The sequence below is a fragment of the Myotis lucifugus genome, unplaced genomic scaffold, assembly GCF_000147115.1.
Source record: "Myotis lucifugus unplaced genomic scaffold, Myoluc2.0 scaffold_596, whole genome shotgun sequence".
Classification (NCBI taxonomy): Eukaryota; Metazoa; Chordata; class Mammalia; order Chiroptera; family Vespertilionidae; genus Myotis; species Myotis lucifugus.
Window position 1 is genome coordinate 235,563 of NW_005871644.1, and position 15,866 is coordinate 251,428.

The 15,866-nt window shown below is 41.0% G+C and overlaps 1 protein-coding gene across 4 annotated transcripts in view; it reads left to right on the forward strand.

The window, feature by feature from the left end:
* Nucleotides 1-15,866, forward strand: part of UHRF1BP1 (UHRF1 binding protein 1) — a 61,607-nt gene that overhangs the window by 26,702 nt on the left and 19,039 nt on the right. For 3 of the 4 annotated variants that reach the window (XM_006104716.3, XM_023745877.1, XM_023745879.1), the window contains exons 5-8: nt 4,408-4,597; nt 4,901-5,041; nt 5,704-5,874; nt 6,548-6,740. In XM_006104716.3, the coding sequence (XP_006104778.1) occupies nt 4,408-4,597; nt 4,901-5,041; nt 5,704-5,874; nt 6,548-6,740 (695 nt within the window). The remainder of the gene's footprint in view (nt 1-4,407; nt 4,598-4,900; nt 5,042-5,703; nt 5,875-6,547; nt 6,741-15,866) is intronic. The other variant, XM_023745878.1, reaches the window with a different exon arrangement.

A 15,866-nucleotide genomic window follows, 5' to 3' on the forward strand; every position in this document is an offset into this window, starting at 1 on the left:
TATTTTCGGATTCTTTTTTCATTTTGCTTTTCCGGTTGGGTGTTTTTTGCTTCTTCGCATTTCAAATCTTTGACTTGATTCTTGCGCTCCTCTGGTCTGCTATTGGGTGTCTGTATAATATTCTTTATTTGTCAGTGTATGCTTAATTTCTAGTTGGTTCTTTATCACAGCATCGAGGGTCTCATTAGATTTCGTGAGGCTCTCATCAAGTTTATTGGCAGCTTCTAGCAAATTATTGAAAGCCCTCAAAAGTGCGTTTTTTAGCTCTATATCCTCCATTTCTGTCATGTTTTTTTGTCTCCGCATTTTTTATGCTTTCTTGGTGCACCCCCTAGTGGTCTTTGTGCGCAGTCTTGTTCTAGTTAAGCCTTGATTGTTGTAGTTAATACTAGAGGGATTTCACCACCAGGCTGACTGGCTGTGAGAATCAGCTGTGTCTGTAGTGGGAAAACTTCTGTCCTCTGGAGAGGTGCTAATCTAGCCTTTGCCTGAGGCTATCCGGCAAATGGCTCTGCGCAGGGCTTGGGCGGGACAGGTCGCAGGGGATCAACAGGGCGGGCGGAGGGAGCAGTTATGGCTGCTCTCAGTCCCGTTCCCAGAGGCTCTGCTTCTCAGAACCCCAGCAACCGCTGTAAACCTCGGAGAGAAAGCTCCCCTCACGTTCCAGCTGATGCCAGACAATCCCGCTTCTCCCGTTTGAGTCTGAGTCCCTAGAGACTCGCCCGGATCTGGAGCTCAGAGTCTGAGACTCCCTCCTGATTGAAAACGACAACCGCGCCCTCAGCCACCATCCCGCTTTGCGCGCGCACCTCCGCATCTTTGTATTTTCCACACTGCACCTCCTCTGAGCCTCGGTATGCTGTTCTCTTTCCTTCTAGTTGAAGAGTCTCTCCTCAGCCAGCCTTCCTGTGGTTCTGGGTGATGTCCGTTCCGTCTTTTAGTTGTATTTTTGAAGTGGTTGTTTGCGGCAGCAATCTCCAGTGTTTACCTATGCCGCCATCTTGGTCTCCTCCTAGCTAAGTTTTTCTTCTCATTCTCTTGATAACTGTCTTTTGGAGAGCATAAGTTTTTTAAATAAAGTCCATCTTATTCATTATTTCTTTCATGGATTGTATCTTTGGTGTTGTATCTAAAAAGGCCAAGATCACCATACCCAAGATCACATCTACATTTTCTCCTATGTTATCCTCCAGAAGTTTTATATTAGTTTTTTTAATTGTTTTAAAATTTATTTTTTATTTATATTTTTAAAATATATTTTATTGATTTTTCACAGGGAGGAAGGGAGAGGGATAGAGAGTTAGAAATATTGATTAGCTTCCTCCTGCACACCTTCTACTGGGGATGTGCCTGCAACCAAGGTACATGCCCTTGACCGGAATCAAACCTGGGACCTTTCAGTCAACAGGCCGACGCTCTATCCACTGAGCCAAACCGGTTAGGGCTAAATTTATTTTTTAACTATATAAAATTAAATAGTTCCAAAGTTAAAATTATTTTTAACCAAGTCAAATTACATAGTTCCAAAGTTAAAACTATAAAACAAGGTATGTTATATGTATATATATTTTTGTTGTCCCCACTTCCTTTCTTATACAGAATATAGCATACCATCAACACTTTGCACAGGGCTTTTTTTCTTTTTAAAGTATATCCTGTAGACCACTCCATAGACGTTTATAGAGAAATATTCCTTGTTTCTTTTTGCACCTGCAGAATACATTACTTTTATGTAATATTTTACACAATATTTTAGTAACATTTTATAGAGGCATCATAGTTTTATAGCCAGTTCTCTATTGATAGATATTTGAATTATTTCCAGGTTCTTTGCTGTTAGAAATAGTACAGCAATAAATGACCTTTTTCATAAGTCAGTTAGTATTTTGCCAGCATATTTTTGAAAACAGCTTTATTGAGATATAATTCACATATCATAGAATTCATCTATTTAAAGTGTACAGTTCAATGGCTTTCAGTATATACACCAAACTTAGTTTTTTTGGTAAGGTTGTGCAACCATCACCACAATCAATTTTAGGATATGTTTATCACCCAAAAAGAAACCCCATACCGATTAGCAGTAGCTCCTAATTTTCTTCCGACTTAGCGTTAGGCAACCATTATTCTATTTTCTGTCTATTCTGGTTATTTCATGTAAGTCATATACTACCAGATATCTGGTCTTTTGTGATTGGCTTCTTTCACTTAATATAATGTTTTCGAGGTTCAGCTATGCTGTAGCATGCATTAGTACTTTATTCCTTTTTATGGCTGAGTAATATACTATTGTATGGGTATACCACATTTTATTTATGTATTCATCATTTGATGGACATTTGGGTTATTTCTACTTTTTTGCTAGTATTTCGGGATAGATTCCTAGAAGTGGTACTGTTGGGTCAAAGAGAAAATGCATGTATAATTTTGATAGACATTGCTAAATTTTCCTTTATAATGATTTTATGATTTTATGTTTCCACCAGCAGTGTGTAAGACATCTTGTTTTTTCCAGAGGCTTGCCAATAGAGATTATCATTAAAACTGTAGGAATTTTGCCTAAACTAATAGATGACACATGGTATTTCAGATATTTCAGTATAGTTCTTTTGGTAAGTTGTATTGAAGGGTGTAACATATCGAAGTGAACAAATCATAAGTGTACTTGGTATAGCTCAGTGATTCTTTACAAAGTTAACACATTAAGAAACAGACCACTTGCAGTATCCCAGAAGCCTTCTGTGTCTTTTTAGTCATACCCACCCCCAAGGATAACATTTATCTTGATATTTAACGCCATGTGTTAGTTTTCTCTATATTATTTATTATTTATTATTATTTTAAATCCTCATCCAAGGATTGAATTTATTGAATTTCAAGAGAGAGAAGAAGGGAGAGAGAGAGAGAGAGAGAGAGAGAGAGAGAGAGACAGATATCTGGCCTCTTAATAAGCCCCGACCAGGATCAAACACCCAACCTAGGTATGTGCCCTGACCAGGAATCGAACCCACAACCCTTTTTGGTGTACAGGACAACACTCTAACAAACTGAGCCACCCAGCCAGGGCCAGATTTTTTTCAATAAATATGTATAGTACTGTAAAAGTGTTTTCTCTTCATATGATTTTCTTAATGATATTTTATTTTCTTTAACTTACTTTATTGCAAGAATACTGTATATAATACATATAGCATACAAAATGTGTTAATCAACTGTTCATGTTACTGGTAAGGTTTCCAGTCAACAGTAGGCTCTTAGTAGTTAAGTTTTGGGGGGAATTGAAAGTTAAACATGGATTTTCGATTGCACGGGAGAGTCATTGTTCCTAACCCCAGCATTGTTCAAGGGTCAACTACATATGTTTGTTTTAATTTATAACTTCCAGACTTTCTTTTTATCTCTTGTAATGAGAATTGATTTCACCTACATATCAGAATGTCTTTGTTTTCCACATCCAGAAGTACTTTAAGATGACCTTCATTCCTCTACTTGCCATTTCTGGCCTCTCACTGTGGAAGTACAGCTATGGTCTTTGGGATATATTTGATAGGGTAAAGGTTGGGCTGTTCTTCTTCTTTTTTTAATTATCACCTGAGGATATTTTTCCTTTGAGAGGCAGAGGTAGAGAGAGAGAGAGAGAGAGAGAGAGAGAGAGGTGAGAGAGCCACATCGACTGGTTGCCTCCTGCAGAGAGAGAGAGAGAGAGAGAGAGAGAGAGAGAGAGAGGAGAGAGAGAGAGAGAGAGAGAGAGAGAGGTGAGAGAGCCACATCGACTGGTTGCCTCCTGCATGTGCCCCGATAAGGGATAAGGAGCAAACCTGCAACCCAGGTACATGTTCTTGACCAGGAATTGAACCCAAAACCCTTTGGTGTGCGAGCCAATGCTCTAACCACTGAGAACACCGACCAGGACAAGGTGGGACCGTTCTTGATTAGATTCCCAAGTATTATACCTCTCGCTCACCTAGCTGTATTTCTTTCCTCTTTCCACTACCTTTGTAGAGTATGCTATGTCTTTGAAGGTTTTATAGAAACCTAGTGTTACTTTTATGTAGCTGTGCCTCCTCTCCCAGAAAATACTCAAATCCTTATTTCAGGTAATTTCTGAACTGTAAAAGATTTTTCAATTTATTCTTTGTAAGAGAAAGGAGATTGTTTCCAAGTAAACTCTTTTTCTTTTATTTCATTTAAAAAAATCCCATCAAAAAGAATACTGTATCATCATAAATTTTATTAGAAATTTAAAAAATACAAGAAAGTAGAAATGGGAAGAAAGAAATAGAGAAAAAAAATTATCCATAGTTCTATCACCCAAAGGTGGGCATTGTTAACAGTCCTGCCTGATGTCATACAGTGTGTGTATGGTTTCACAGGGTTCTGAACATTGGTCTGCCTCATTTGTTGTAGTGAGTATGGCTTTGCTGAGAAGGTGGTGGAGGGGATGTTCATCGTCGTCAATTCCATCACCATCAAGATTCACGCCAAGGCCTTCCACGCTTCTTTTGAATTGTGGCAGCTCCAGGGCTATAGTGTGAACCCCAATTGGCAGCAGAGTGACCTGCGTCTCACCCGCATCACCGACCCCCGCCGAGGAGAGGTGACAGCAAGAGGAGAGAATGGGGGGATTTAAAGTAGGACTGATTCTTAAAGGATAGTGTTCCTGCTTTGGGAATTTCCTCAAATGATCCCCTATTCCTGGGAACGTAGGATCCCTCTGTCCAGTGTTATTGCTATATCCTTTCCTCAATTATGGATCTCTGACCCACTGCCTTCTATTGGTAGCACCCCAACTGAGAATGGTGGGAGTCTCTGCCTTGCCAGTCTTTTTCCCTTGCACTTCCTGCCTTTTGGTTAATTTCATCCACAGAATTAAGGGATTTTACTCTCTCTCTCCTTCCAGGTTTTAACATTTAAGGAAATAACTTGGCAAACCCTTCGGATTGAGGCAGATGCTACAGATAATGGTGATCAGGACCTGGTCACCACCCCACTGAGGCTTATTACCAACCAAGGCAGGATCCAAATAGCCCTCAAGAGAAGAGTGAGTCTGTTCTCTGTCCTCACGAAAACTGCCATCTTCCATTCTCCTAGACAACCTGGGAGTTGGTACACCCTCTTTTCTTTCTTTTTTTCCTTCTTTTTAAAAAATATATTTTTATTGAGTTCAGAGAGGAAAGGAGAGGGAGAGAGAGATAAAAACATCAATGATGAGAGAGAATCCTTGATCGGCTGCCTTCTGCATGTCACACACTGGGGATCGAGCCTGCAACCTGGGCATGTGCCCTGACTGGGAATTGAACCGCGACTTCCTGATTCATAGGTCGAAGCTCAACCACTGAGCTACACCGGCCAGGCTACCCTCTTTTCTTGATGTTATTGGCTTCTGAAAAGAAAGTTGAAAGGGCAGGGCCTACAATTCAGTGTTGCCATAGTATCCGCTAATAAGAGAACATTTCCATCTCCCTGTCATCTTAATTTTGAAAACCACAATTTTTACACATTTATAGGGACACTGACATAGGTACCTTGCAGTTGTCTGTTACTGCTTTAGTACTTTCAAGAAATTGATCCACAAAGTGCTTGATACTTTCACGTGAATCTTGGGAATTGAAAAGCCATTTCTGAAATTGATTGGGCGATAGTCACTTTTAGGATTTGGAATGATGCAAGATGTTGAATCTGTGTTCTGTGTGGCCACTTCAGACCAAAGATTGCAATGTGGTAGCCTCCAAGCTGATGTTCCTGTTGGATGACCTGCTCTGGGTGCTGACTGACTCGCAGCTCAAGGCTATGATGAAGTATGCAGAGTCACTGAGTGAGGCCATGGAGAAGTCAGCCCAGCAGAGAAAGAGCCTGGCCCCTGAACCTGTACAGGTTAGAGGCAAAACAGATACCCTTGGTGGGGCTGGGGAAATGGTAGGCCCTACCTGTTCATACCAACATAGGTGGAGTCTAGACTGCATTGGGCTTATTTGGGAGATTTGTCACTTCTGGGTGTGCATAGGCTTCGCCTTGGCCTCTGGTTTATTAATTTATTCTGTCCATACCTCTGGTGTGTTAGGTGCCCAGTGCTCACCAATGGAGAGGAAAAGTAGAATAAGCCTCTTGTCCCTGTCCTTGGAGCTCTCACTGTTTTGAAATATGGACACCAGCAAGTTATTGTACTGTGACATGCTGAGTGTGTAACAGAGAGAAACACTGTGCTGAGAGCACAAAGACAGGCATCTATCGGGGCTGAAAGGGTGTTTAGGGAAGATTTCTGAGGAGGTGTTTTAGCATCAGTCAGCTCAGTCCTGGGGAGTGAAAGCTTGGAGAGCAATTCAGACCTCAGAACAGTACTCTGACAGTTACTAGACTAATTATAATTAGGCTTTTGGGAATTTGGGTAATTTCGGTGAGACAGACCTGAGTTACCAGGTGAACAGTTATGAGAGGGAAGGGCATCTTGCTGATGGTGCTTTTCCTCAGGCTGGACTAAAGCTTAAAAAAGCCTGCAGAGGAGTCTCTCAGGGTTTGGACTTCTTGTTTTTCTCTCTGTCGCATGTAGATCACCCCACCTGCTCCCAGTGCCCAGCATTCCTGGGCCCAGGCATTTGGTGGCAGCCAGGGCAGCAGCAGCAACAGCAGCAGCCGGCTCAGCCAGTACTTTGAGAACTTTGATGTGAAAGAGTCCTCCTACCACCTGCTCATCTCCCGCCTGGACCTGCACATTTGTGATGATAGCCAGTCCCGAGAGCCAGGTACCCCGTGTGGCCTGAGCCTGGGCAAGCTTGGGGAGGAAGGCTCTCTGTGGAGTGCTTTGGTTGGCTTTCCCTATCACAGGCGTTCCTTGAGCCTCAGCTTTGCTGTGGTAGCTCTTTCTGTGTAAGCGGTGCTCTTCAGCCTGCACTACCTGATACAACACAGGTGCCAGGCTCTCTCCAGACCTCACTTGAATCAGAATCTTCAGGGGCACAGCCTTAGCTGTGCGGACTTTATTCATCTCCAAAAGCTCCTTGGGCAGTGCTGACCACTGATGTAAGCGGTGGGAAAGAAAATGTAACTGTAGGAAACCTCAGAATTTTCAGATTTTTAAATCAGTTTAAATAATTATTATGTGTAAATGTGCTCTTCCCAAGCAGAGAGGTTATGCTGTGTTCTTGTCTTGCTTTTATGTTCATTACCGCAATTGATATTACAAAAACATATACGTTTATTCAGAATGAAAAAGTAATTGACTCGTTTCTTTCCTTCATGAGCCTTGGGGAACTCACTTTAACTGCTTGCTTAACTTCTTTGAGTATCTTCATTTGTGAACTTGAGTTAAATTACATCTTTTTTACCTAACAGGTTGTTGTCATGCTCAAATGAGATACATGTTGAATTTCAAGGACCTTGGTTGTAGGCAGATATTAAGTATTATTATTTTGATGCCCGTTTCTTCAATACTCTGTGTTTTTCCTCTATATTTCCCTTTATCACCAGTTCTTGGTTTTACATGCTCTCATATGGTAGATGTGTCTCTTGCTGCCTTATCTTCTCTGAAGGTTATATCTGTCCACCCCCCTTTTTTTAGAGATAGAGGGGGAAAGGAGATGGAGAGAGAAGAGAGAGAAATATTGATGTGAGAGAGAAACATTGATCTATTGCCTCCCTCCTGTGTGCACCCCAACTGGGGATTGAACCCGTAACCTCTGGGTATAAGCCCTAGCTGGGAATTGAACCCATGATCCTTTGGTCCCATGGGTTGACAATCCAACCAAGACACACCAGCCAGGGCTATGTTTGCCTTTTAATGAAATCTACACTAACTTTCCTTGGGGAACCTACCCTTTTTTGTTTTTTAAAAATATATTTTTATTGATTTCAGAGAGGAAGGGAGAGGAAGAGAGAAGAAGAAACATCAATGATGAGAATCATTGATCAGCTGCCTCCTGCACGCCCACACTGGGGATCAAGCCCACAACCCAAGCATATGCCCTGATCAGGAATAAAACCATGAACTCCTGGCTCATAGGTTGACACTCAACCACTGAGCCACACTGGCTGGGCTTTCCTATTCTTTTCTTCCCGAGGCACCAAGCAGCACTGCCTCTCTTGCTTGACTATTCCTTGATCTTGAGGTGACTTCAGTCCCCCTCTACTCCCACTCAGAGAGCTGAGAGGAATAGCACAGTGACAGCATAAAGACTGGTTTTGCCACCACAGAAAATAAACTATTGCTCAATGGTTTGCCATTCCTTCATTTTGGAAGTTCTGTTTTAAAACAATTATTATTTTACTAGAGGCTTGATGCACAAAATTTGTGCAAGAGTAGGCCTTCCTTCCCCCAGCTGCCGTCACCGACTTCCCTCTGGCACCTGGGACCCGGGCTACCCTCGCAGCCCCTGCTTCGTCTGGAAGAACGTCCGGTCTAATTAGCATATTATGCTTTTATTATTGTAGATTTGGTTATTTCTTCCAAGTGTTACTATAAAGGCTTGAATTGTTGTTGTTGTTTTGCTTTTAATCCTTTCAAAGCCTTTTTATGAGTTCATTAGTGAGAATTTCATCCTCTTGCTCGATGAGGACTGTTCTCTCATGTGACAGGGCCCTGTAATCCACACTATTACGTGAATGACTGTAGCCTTCCCTGCAGCCCCCATGTATGTATTAAGCTAAATTAATCTACTTAGTGGAATTTATGGAAGTTTTGGGTGAGATTTTTTCAGATGAGGGATAACTTCCTCAGTGTGGTGTGCTAGTGTAATGCTAAGGAGCAAGGACAGGAAGAGTTCTTGTTACTTTGACTCTTGGACTTAGGGAGGAAGGGGAAGGGAGAACAGTGGTGTAGAAAGGGCTTTAACATTCTCTTGAGTTGTTCTGTCCATATGACTATTGGACACTTGAAATGTTGGCTGACCCAAATTGAGATGTGTTGAAAGTATAATATACACATGGGATTTTGAAGGCATAGTACAAAAATACAGTGTAGAATACTTTGATAATTATTTTCATACTGATTACATGTTGAAATGATAATATTTTGGGTATATTGATTTAAATAATATGTATTAAAATTAATTTCACTTTTTAAAAAACTTTTTTATGTGGTTACTAGAATATTTAAACTTACTTGTGTCTCACATTGTATTTCTGTTGGATAGCATTGCGTTATAACTGTCCAATATGGTAGCCACTGGCCATATGTGGTTATTTAAATTAAAATGAAATAAAATTAAATTAGTTCCTCATTTGCACCAGCCAAATTTCAGGTATTCAACATAATCCATAGACCATAGAAGATGCCCATCATCACAGAAAGTTCTTTTGGAAGGTGCTGCTGTAGAGACTCCTTGAAGGTTCCATTTACCTTCTCTTTCCTTAAGAGACACTATAGCTTGGGTGTTGAGCTCCCCGACTAACACGCTCATGTAGCTCTTGGTATTAGAGGTGAAATTATTGGAAACTGGGTGGGTCATTGGGAACAGTTTGGCCTGAGTTAGGGCATCTCTCTCTCTCTTTCTTTCTTTCTTTCTTTCTTTCTTTCTTTCTTTCTTTCTTTCTTTCTTTCTCTCTCTCTCTCTCTCTCTCTCTCTCTCTCTCTCTCTCTCTCTCTCCTCACCCAAGCATATGTTTATTCTTTTCTAAAATATATTTTATTGATTTCAGAGAGAATCATTGATCAGCTGCTCCTGCACACCCCCACATTGGGGATCGAGCCTGCAACCTAGGCATATGCCCCAACTGGTAATCGAGCCATGACCTCCTGGGTCATAGGTTGATGCTCAACTACTGAGTCATGCTGGCTGGGTCGAGGATATTTTTTTATTGATTTTAGAGAGAGGAAGTGAGAGGGAGAAAGAAACATCTATGTCAAAGAGAAACATCAATCAACTGCCTCCTGTAAGTGCCCAACCAGAAATTGAACCTGCAACCTACATATGTGCCCTGACTGAATTGAATCTGCAACCTTTTGGTGCACAGGATGACGCTTCAACCATTGAACCACCCGGCCAGGCAGGGCAGCATTGTCAAATCAAACTGGATCTTTGACATGGGTCTTGGCACTGATTTTTTTTTTTTTTTTGACACCAAAAGCAAAGGCAACAAAAGCAAAAATAAACAGGTGGGACTACAAACTAAAAAGTTTCTGCATAGCACAGGAAACCATCAACAAAATGAAAAGGCAACCTACTAAACGAGAGAAAATATTTATAAATCATGTATCTGATAAGGGGTAATATGCAAAACATAACACAACTCAATAGCAACTACAACAAATAATCCAATTAAAAAAGGCAGAGGATTTGAGTCGACATTTTCCCAAAAAAGACCTAAAGATAGAAAACAGGTACATAAAAAGGTGTTTAACATTACTACTTACCAGGCTCTCTGCCAGGTGAGGGCACAGGGAGAAGACAGCTGTCTATGAGACAGGAAACAGGCTCTCACCACACACTGAATCTGCCAGCACCTTGATCTTGGACTGCCCAGCCTCCAGAACTGTGAGACATAACTGTTTGTCATTTATAAGCCAAAAAAACCCTCCAAAACATTACTACTTATCAGAGAAATGCAAATCAAAACCATAATCAGTCCTGGCTGGTTTGCTCAGTGGGTAGAGTTGACCCAAGTACCAAAGGGTCGCTGGTTCAGTTCCCAGTCAAGGGCACATACCTTGGTTGCAGGTGTGATCCCCAGTCCTGGTCATGGTGTATGTGGGAGGCAACCAGTCGATGTGTCTCTCACATTGATGTTTCTGTATCTTTCTCTAAAGATCAATGGAAAAAATATCCTTGAGTGAGGATTAAAAAACAACAACAAAAACACACAATAAGATATCACATCACACCTGTTAGAATGGCTCTTATCAAAAAAGACAAGAAGTACTGCCCAGCTGGTATGGCTCAGCAGTTGAGTGTCGACCTATGAACCAGGAGGTCACGGTTCGATTTCCCGCCAGGGCACATGCCTGGTGCGGGCTTGATCCCCAGTGGAGGATGTGCAGGAGGCAGCCAATCAATGATTCTCTCTAATCATTGATGTTTCTATCTCTCTCTCCCTTTCCCTTCCTCTCTGAAATTAATTTTAAAAAATTATATATATATATATATATGTGTGTATATATATATAAAGAAGTGAAGTATTGGCGAGGATGTGGAGAAAAGGAATCCCTTGTGCAGTGTTGGTGGGATGTAAATTGGTGCAACCATTATGGAAAAGAGTATGGAGATTCATTAAAAAATTAAAAATAGAGCCCTAACCAGTTTGGCTCAGTGGATAGAGCGTCGGCCTGCAGACTCAAGGGTCCCAGGTTCAATTCCGGTCAAGGGCATGTACCTTGGTTGCGGGCACATCCCCAGTGGGAGGTGTGCAGGAGGCAGCTGATTGATGTTTCTCTCCCATCGATGTTTCTAACTCTCTATCCCTCTCCCTTCCTCTCTGTAAAAAATCAATAAAATATTAAAAAAAATTAAAAATAGAACTACTGTACAACCCAGCAATTCTACTTCTGGGTATTTAGCCAAAGGAAATGAAAATACTAACTCAAGAAGATATCTGCACCCCCATGTTTATTGCGCATTATTTACAATAGCCAAGATATAGAAGCAGTCTAAATGTCCATTGGTGAATGAATGGATAAAGACACACACACACACCACACACACACACATGCACACACATACACACATACACACACAGAGATATATACATACAATGAAATATTATTCAACCATAAAAAAGGAAATTCTGCCATTTGTGACCACATGGATGGACCTTAAGGGCATTATGCTAAGTAAAATAAGTCAGAGAAAGACAAATACTGTATGACCTCACTTATATGTGGAATCTAAAAATCAAACCAAAAAAATTAAACTCAGATAATTGAGCACAGGTTGGTGGTTTCCAGAAGGAGGGGGATGAAGTATATGAAGGGAGTCAAAAGGTACAAACCTTTTATAAAGTAAATAAGTCATGGAGATGTAATGTACAGCATGGTGACCACCGTTAATAATACTGCATTACTCATTTGAAGGTTGCTAAGAGAATAGATCTTAAAAGTTCCTATAATAAGAAAAACATTTTGTATCTATGTGTGGTGATGGATATTAACTAGACCTGTTGTGGTGATCGTTTCACAATATATAAACATATTAAATCATTATGTTATACAACTGAAATTAATATAATGTTATATGTCAATTATACCTCAATAAAAGAAATCAAACTGGAGCATCTCTCACTTCAAAGGCTTCAATGAGGAGGTTGGTGGTTGATAAGGGAAGAGTATCACCTGACTTCCCTAAGATAAGGCCTGTGAGACCAAAACTTGGTCTCTCTTAAAGTTAGGCTATCCTTTCCCACCAGCTCATTGGAGAATCATTATTAGCCATTTATTTTTACTTATTTTTTTAAAAATACAGTGGGGCCTTGACTTAGGAGTGTCCCGACTAACGAGTTTTTTGAGATACCAGCTGTCTCTCGGCTGATTTTTTGCACTGAGTTGATAGAGTAATTTGAGTTAACGAGCTCCTTAACGAGCTCCTTAACGAGCTCGGTCTCTGAACGAATTAAGTCAAGGCCCCACTGTATATATTTTTACTGATTTCAGAGAGGAAGGGAGAGGGAGAGAGAGATAGAAACATCAATGACGAGAGAGAATCATTGATTGGCTGCCTCCTGCACGCCCCCTACTGGGGATCAATCCTGCAACCCAGGTCCATTGACCAGAATCGAACCTGGGTCCCTTTAGTCCACAGGCTGACACTCTAATCACTGAGCAAACCGGCTAGCCAAGCATGCCAGCCCCGAGTTTGACATGCTTGGGCTAGGGCATTATTAGTAATTTATTTATGTACATTATCATTTATGTCTCATATATAATTATGTGTTTATAATTAAGTATGCTGGTGATTGGTAATTATATTTGATTTCATTTCTAAACCCTGTTTTTATATGCTCAGTCTTTATAGTTAGTTGTTCTTTTAACTCCAAGTAACTCCAACAGAGAAAGCATGGCTATAAACCCTCTCCCTTCAGTAGCCTAGCTCATGCATTTAATTGGGATATTTCCCCCTAGCAGGTGAAAATTGACTCTTTTTTAAAAAACAGCTTTATTGAGATATCATTTACATACAATATAATTCACCCATTTAGAATATACAACTCACTGTTTTTTAGTGTATTTATAGGGTTGTGCAATCATCATTATAATCCAGTTTTAGAGCATTTTTGTCTCCCCTAAAAGAAATCCTGTGTCAATTAATTGGCACTCCCCATTTCACAGCCCTAAGCAACCATCTATCTACTTTCTGTCTTAATATTTGCCTATTCTGGACATTGAAAATCGGTTCTTTGTTGGGGAGGGAGAAGGGAAAAATCTTACATATAATAATGGTTTGCGGTCCTCCAAGATTCACTCTGTCTGACAAAATTTTATTCCTTAGTATTTAATTTCTTGTTGGATTTGCTTAGATATCACATGAGTAGCATTGATGTTGAATTCATGAAAGGTACACAAAATGTATGGAAGATCAATACTACAAACTGGTGAATAGATGGCTGTGATTAGAGGACTTTTCAACCCATCATTTAGTGAAGTGCTGAAAAAAATATTGACAATATCTGAATGAATATCTAGCAGCTAATTAAGTTAAATATTATTTTTTCATGTCAAGCAAAGGTTAAAACTTAATATATTTTTAATGAAATTAATTTAAAATTTTCAGCTATTTTATTTTTTGCTAAAGTAATTTTGAATAATTATATATTGGATTATATTGCTGTTACATATTATAGAAATTGTAAATTTGCATATGTAATTTGATAAATTATAATTTATATAAGTTAATAAATCGCATTAAAAATTACTCAGCAAATACAAAGTTAAGTTAAAGAAAATTTAGTTTTTCTTAACCTTGCATTGAATAAAAATAAGCTTTATATTTATTCTTATGTATAAAGCACAGATAGACATCATTAGCAGATATACAGTATATCTGAGGTATTAAAATTTCATAGAGGGTGCAATTGGAAAAGAAATATATAAAGGCTCTTTAGAGTAATTATGAAAAAAAGATTAAGAAATGGAAACACTGGTATAGGTGTATCTCTTGGTAGGATGCTGATTAGTCAGAACTTGTGAGATCTATATTGGATGGAAAGGACCCTCCTCGTTGCAGTTTGCCATTTTGTACCTAGAGTATCTCCTGGTATTTCCCTTCATCCTAGTAAGGGACAGGGTGGATGTGCAGACCAGGGTAGGTCAGACAGTACATATATGTAGAATAATCCCTCCTCTTACAGTTCTTAGAGTTGAGTTGGATAAGTGTTTTGAACTCTGCATCTAGTAGATTGCTTGTCTTTATTTTGTTCTTTTTCTGGAGTTTTGTTCTCTTCTTTCATTTGGGACATGTTTTTTTATCTCCTCATTTCAGCAGCCTCCCTGTGTTTATTTCTATGTATTATGTAGAGTTACTATGTCTCCTGGGCTTGGTAGAGTGGCCTAATGCAACAGGTGTCCTGTATGGTCCAGTGGCACAGCCTCCCTGATCACCCAAGCTGGGCACTTCAGGTGTGCCCCCACCCCTCTTCATGGGCTGTGTATACCCTCCTGTGGTAGTTGAGCCTTGACTGCTGTTGGCATATCAGTGGGAGGGATTTACTCCCAGGCTGATCAGCTGCAAGGCCTGGCTGACTGCAACCATTGCCCACCATGGAGGATCAGCTGTGTAGGGGCCCAACCCAGAGATACCTATAAAACTTCAGTGGGTCTCTTGTGCCCACTGAGTGTGTTACTGTGGAGGTGGTTGGGTGGTGCTTGGAAGTGGTCTGAAGCTGTCAAACAGGTGCGCTGGCTCTGGGGTCTCTCAGAAGGTGCAGGTCAAGATCAGTCACTGTCTGTGTTCTGCCCTGGGCCATGAGGCTTGAGTTACAAAGCTATCTGCAGATGGCTGCTATTTGTGCTGGACTTGGAGATGCCCAGGAGAGGCCACGCCTGGAACCAAGGCCAGCTGCTGCTAGTACCAGGCCTGGAGCCTCTTAGCGAGAGGTATGGGGCATGCTGAGGCCAGATGCTGCTTGTTTGAGAGGTTTTAGGAAAGTGAAGCGTGAGCCATTCATATGGAAAAGCCACTGGAAACAGCTTGGGTGGGCCCACAAGGTTGGTGGGGCCGGGTCTCAGGGAATCACCAGGTCAGGGCTAACAGTGTGAGCCAGGTTGATGGAGACTCAGACATGGTGCTGGCCTGCTGGCTCTGTGGGGAGGGCTCATCAAAGGAGCAGTGCCTCTGACAGCACTTCTGTCTGGGAGAAAGCTGCCCCCATGCCAGACAGTTCAGTTTCTCCCTATATGTCCATGGTATCTTTTGAGCTACTATCCCAGTGCTGGAGCTCAGAGTGAGTGAGTCAGAGTAAGTCTATGTACAGGTCCTTTAAGAGGAACTGTCTGGGACTCCGTGTCACTCAGCCACAATGCCTGCTGGTTTTTATAGCCAGAAGTTATGGGGACTTCCCTTTCTGGCACTGGAACCCTGGGCTGGAGCGGGAGGGAGCTGGTGTGGGGCTGGGTCTCCTTGGTTTGCAGGGAGGACCTTCACAGCCAAGATATCCCTCCTGATTTTTAATCACCACATGTGGGTGTGGGACCAGCCCTTTCCATGTCTCTGCTTCTCCTACCAGTCTCAATGTAGCTTCTTTAAATCACTAGTTGTAGGACTTCTATTCAGCTAGGTTTCAGGCGGTTCTGAATGATGGTGGTTCTGTAGTTTAGTTGTAATTTTGATGTGGTTGTGGGAGAAGGCGAGTACTGCATTTTCTACTCCACCATCTTGACCAGAAGTTGATCCTGTAATTGATTTATTGCTAAAAATTCCAATTTACCTATAATATTCCATGGTATTTTG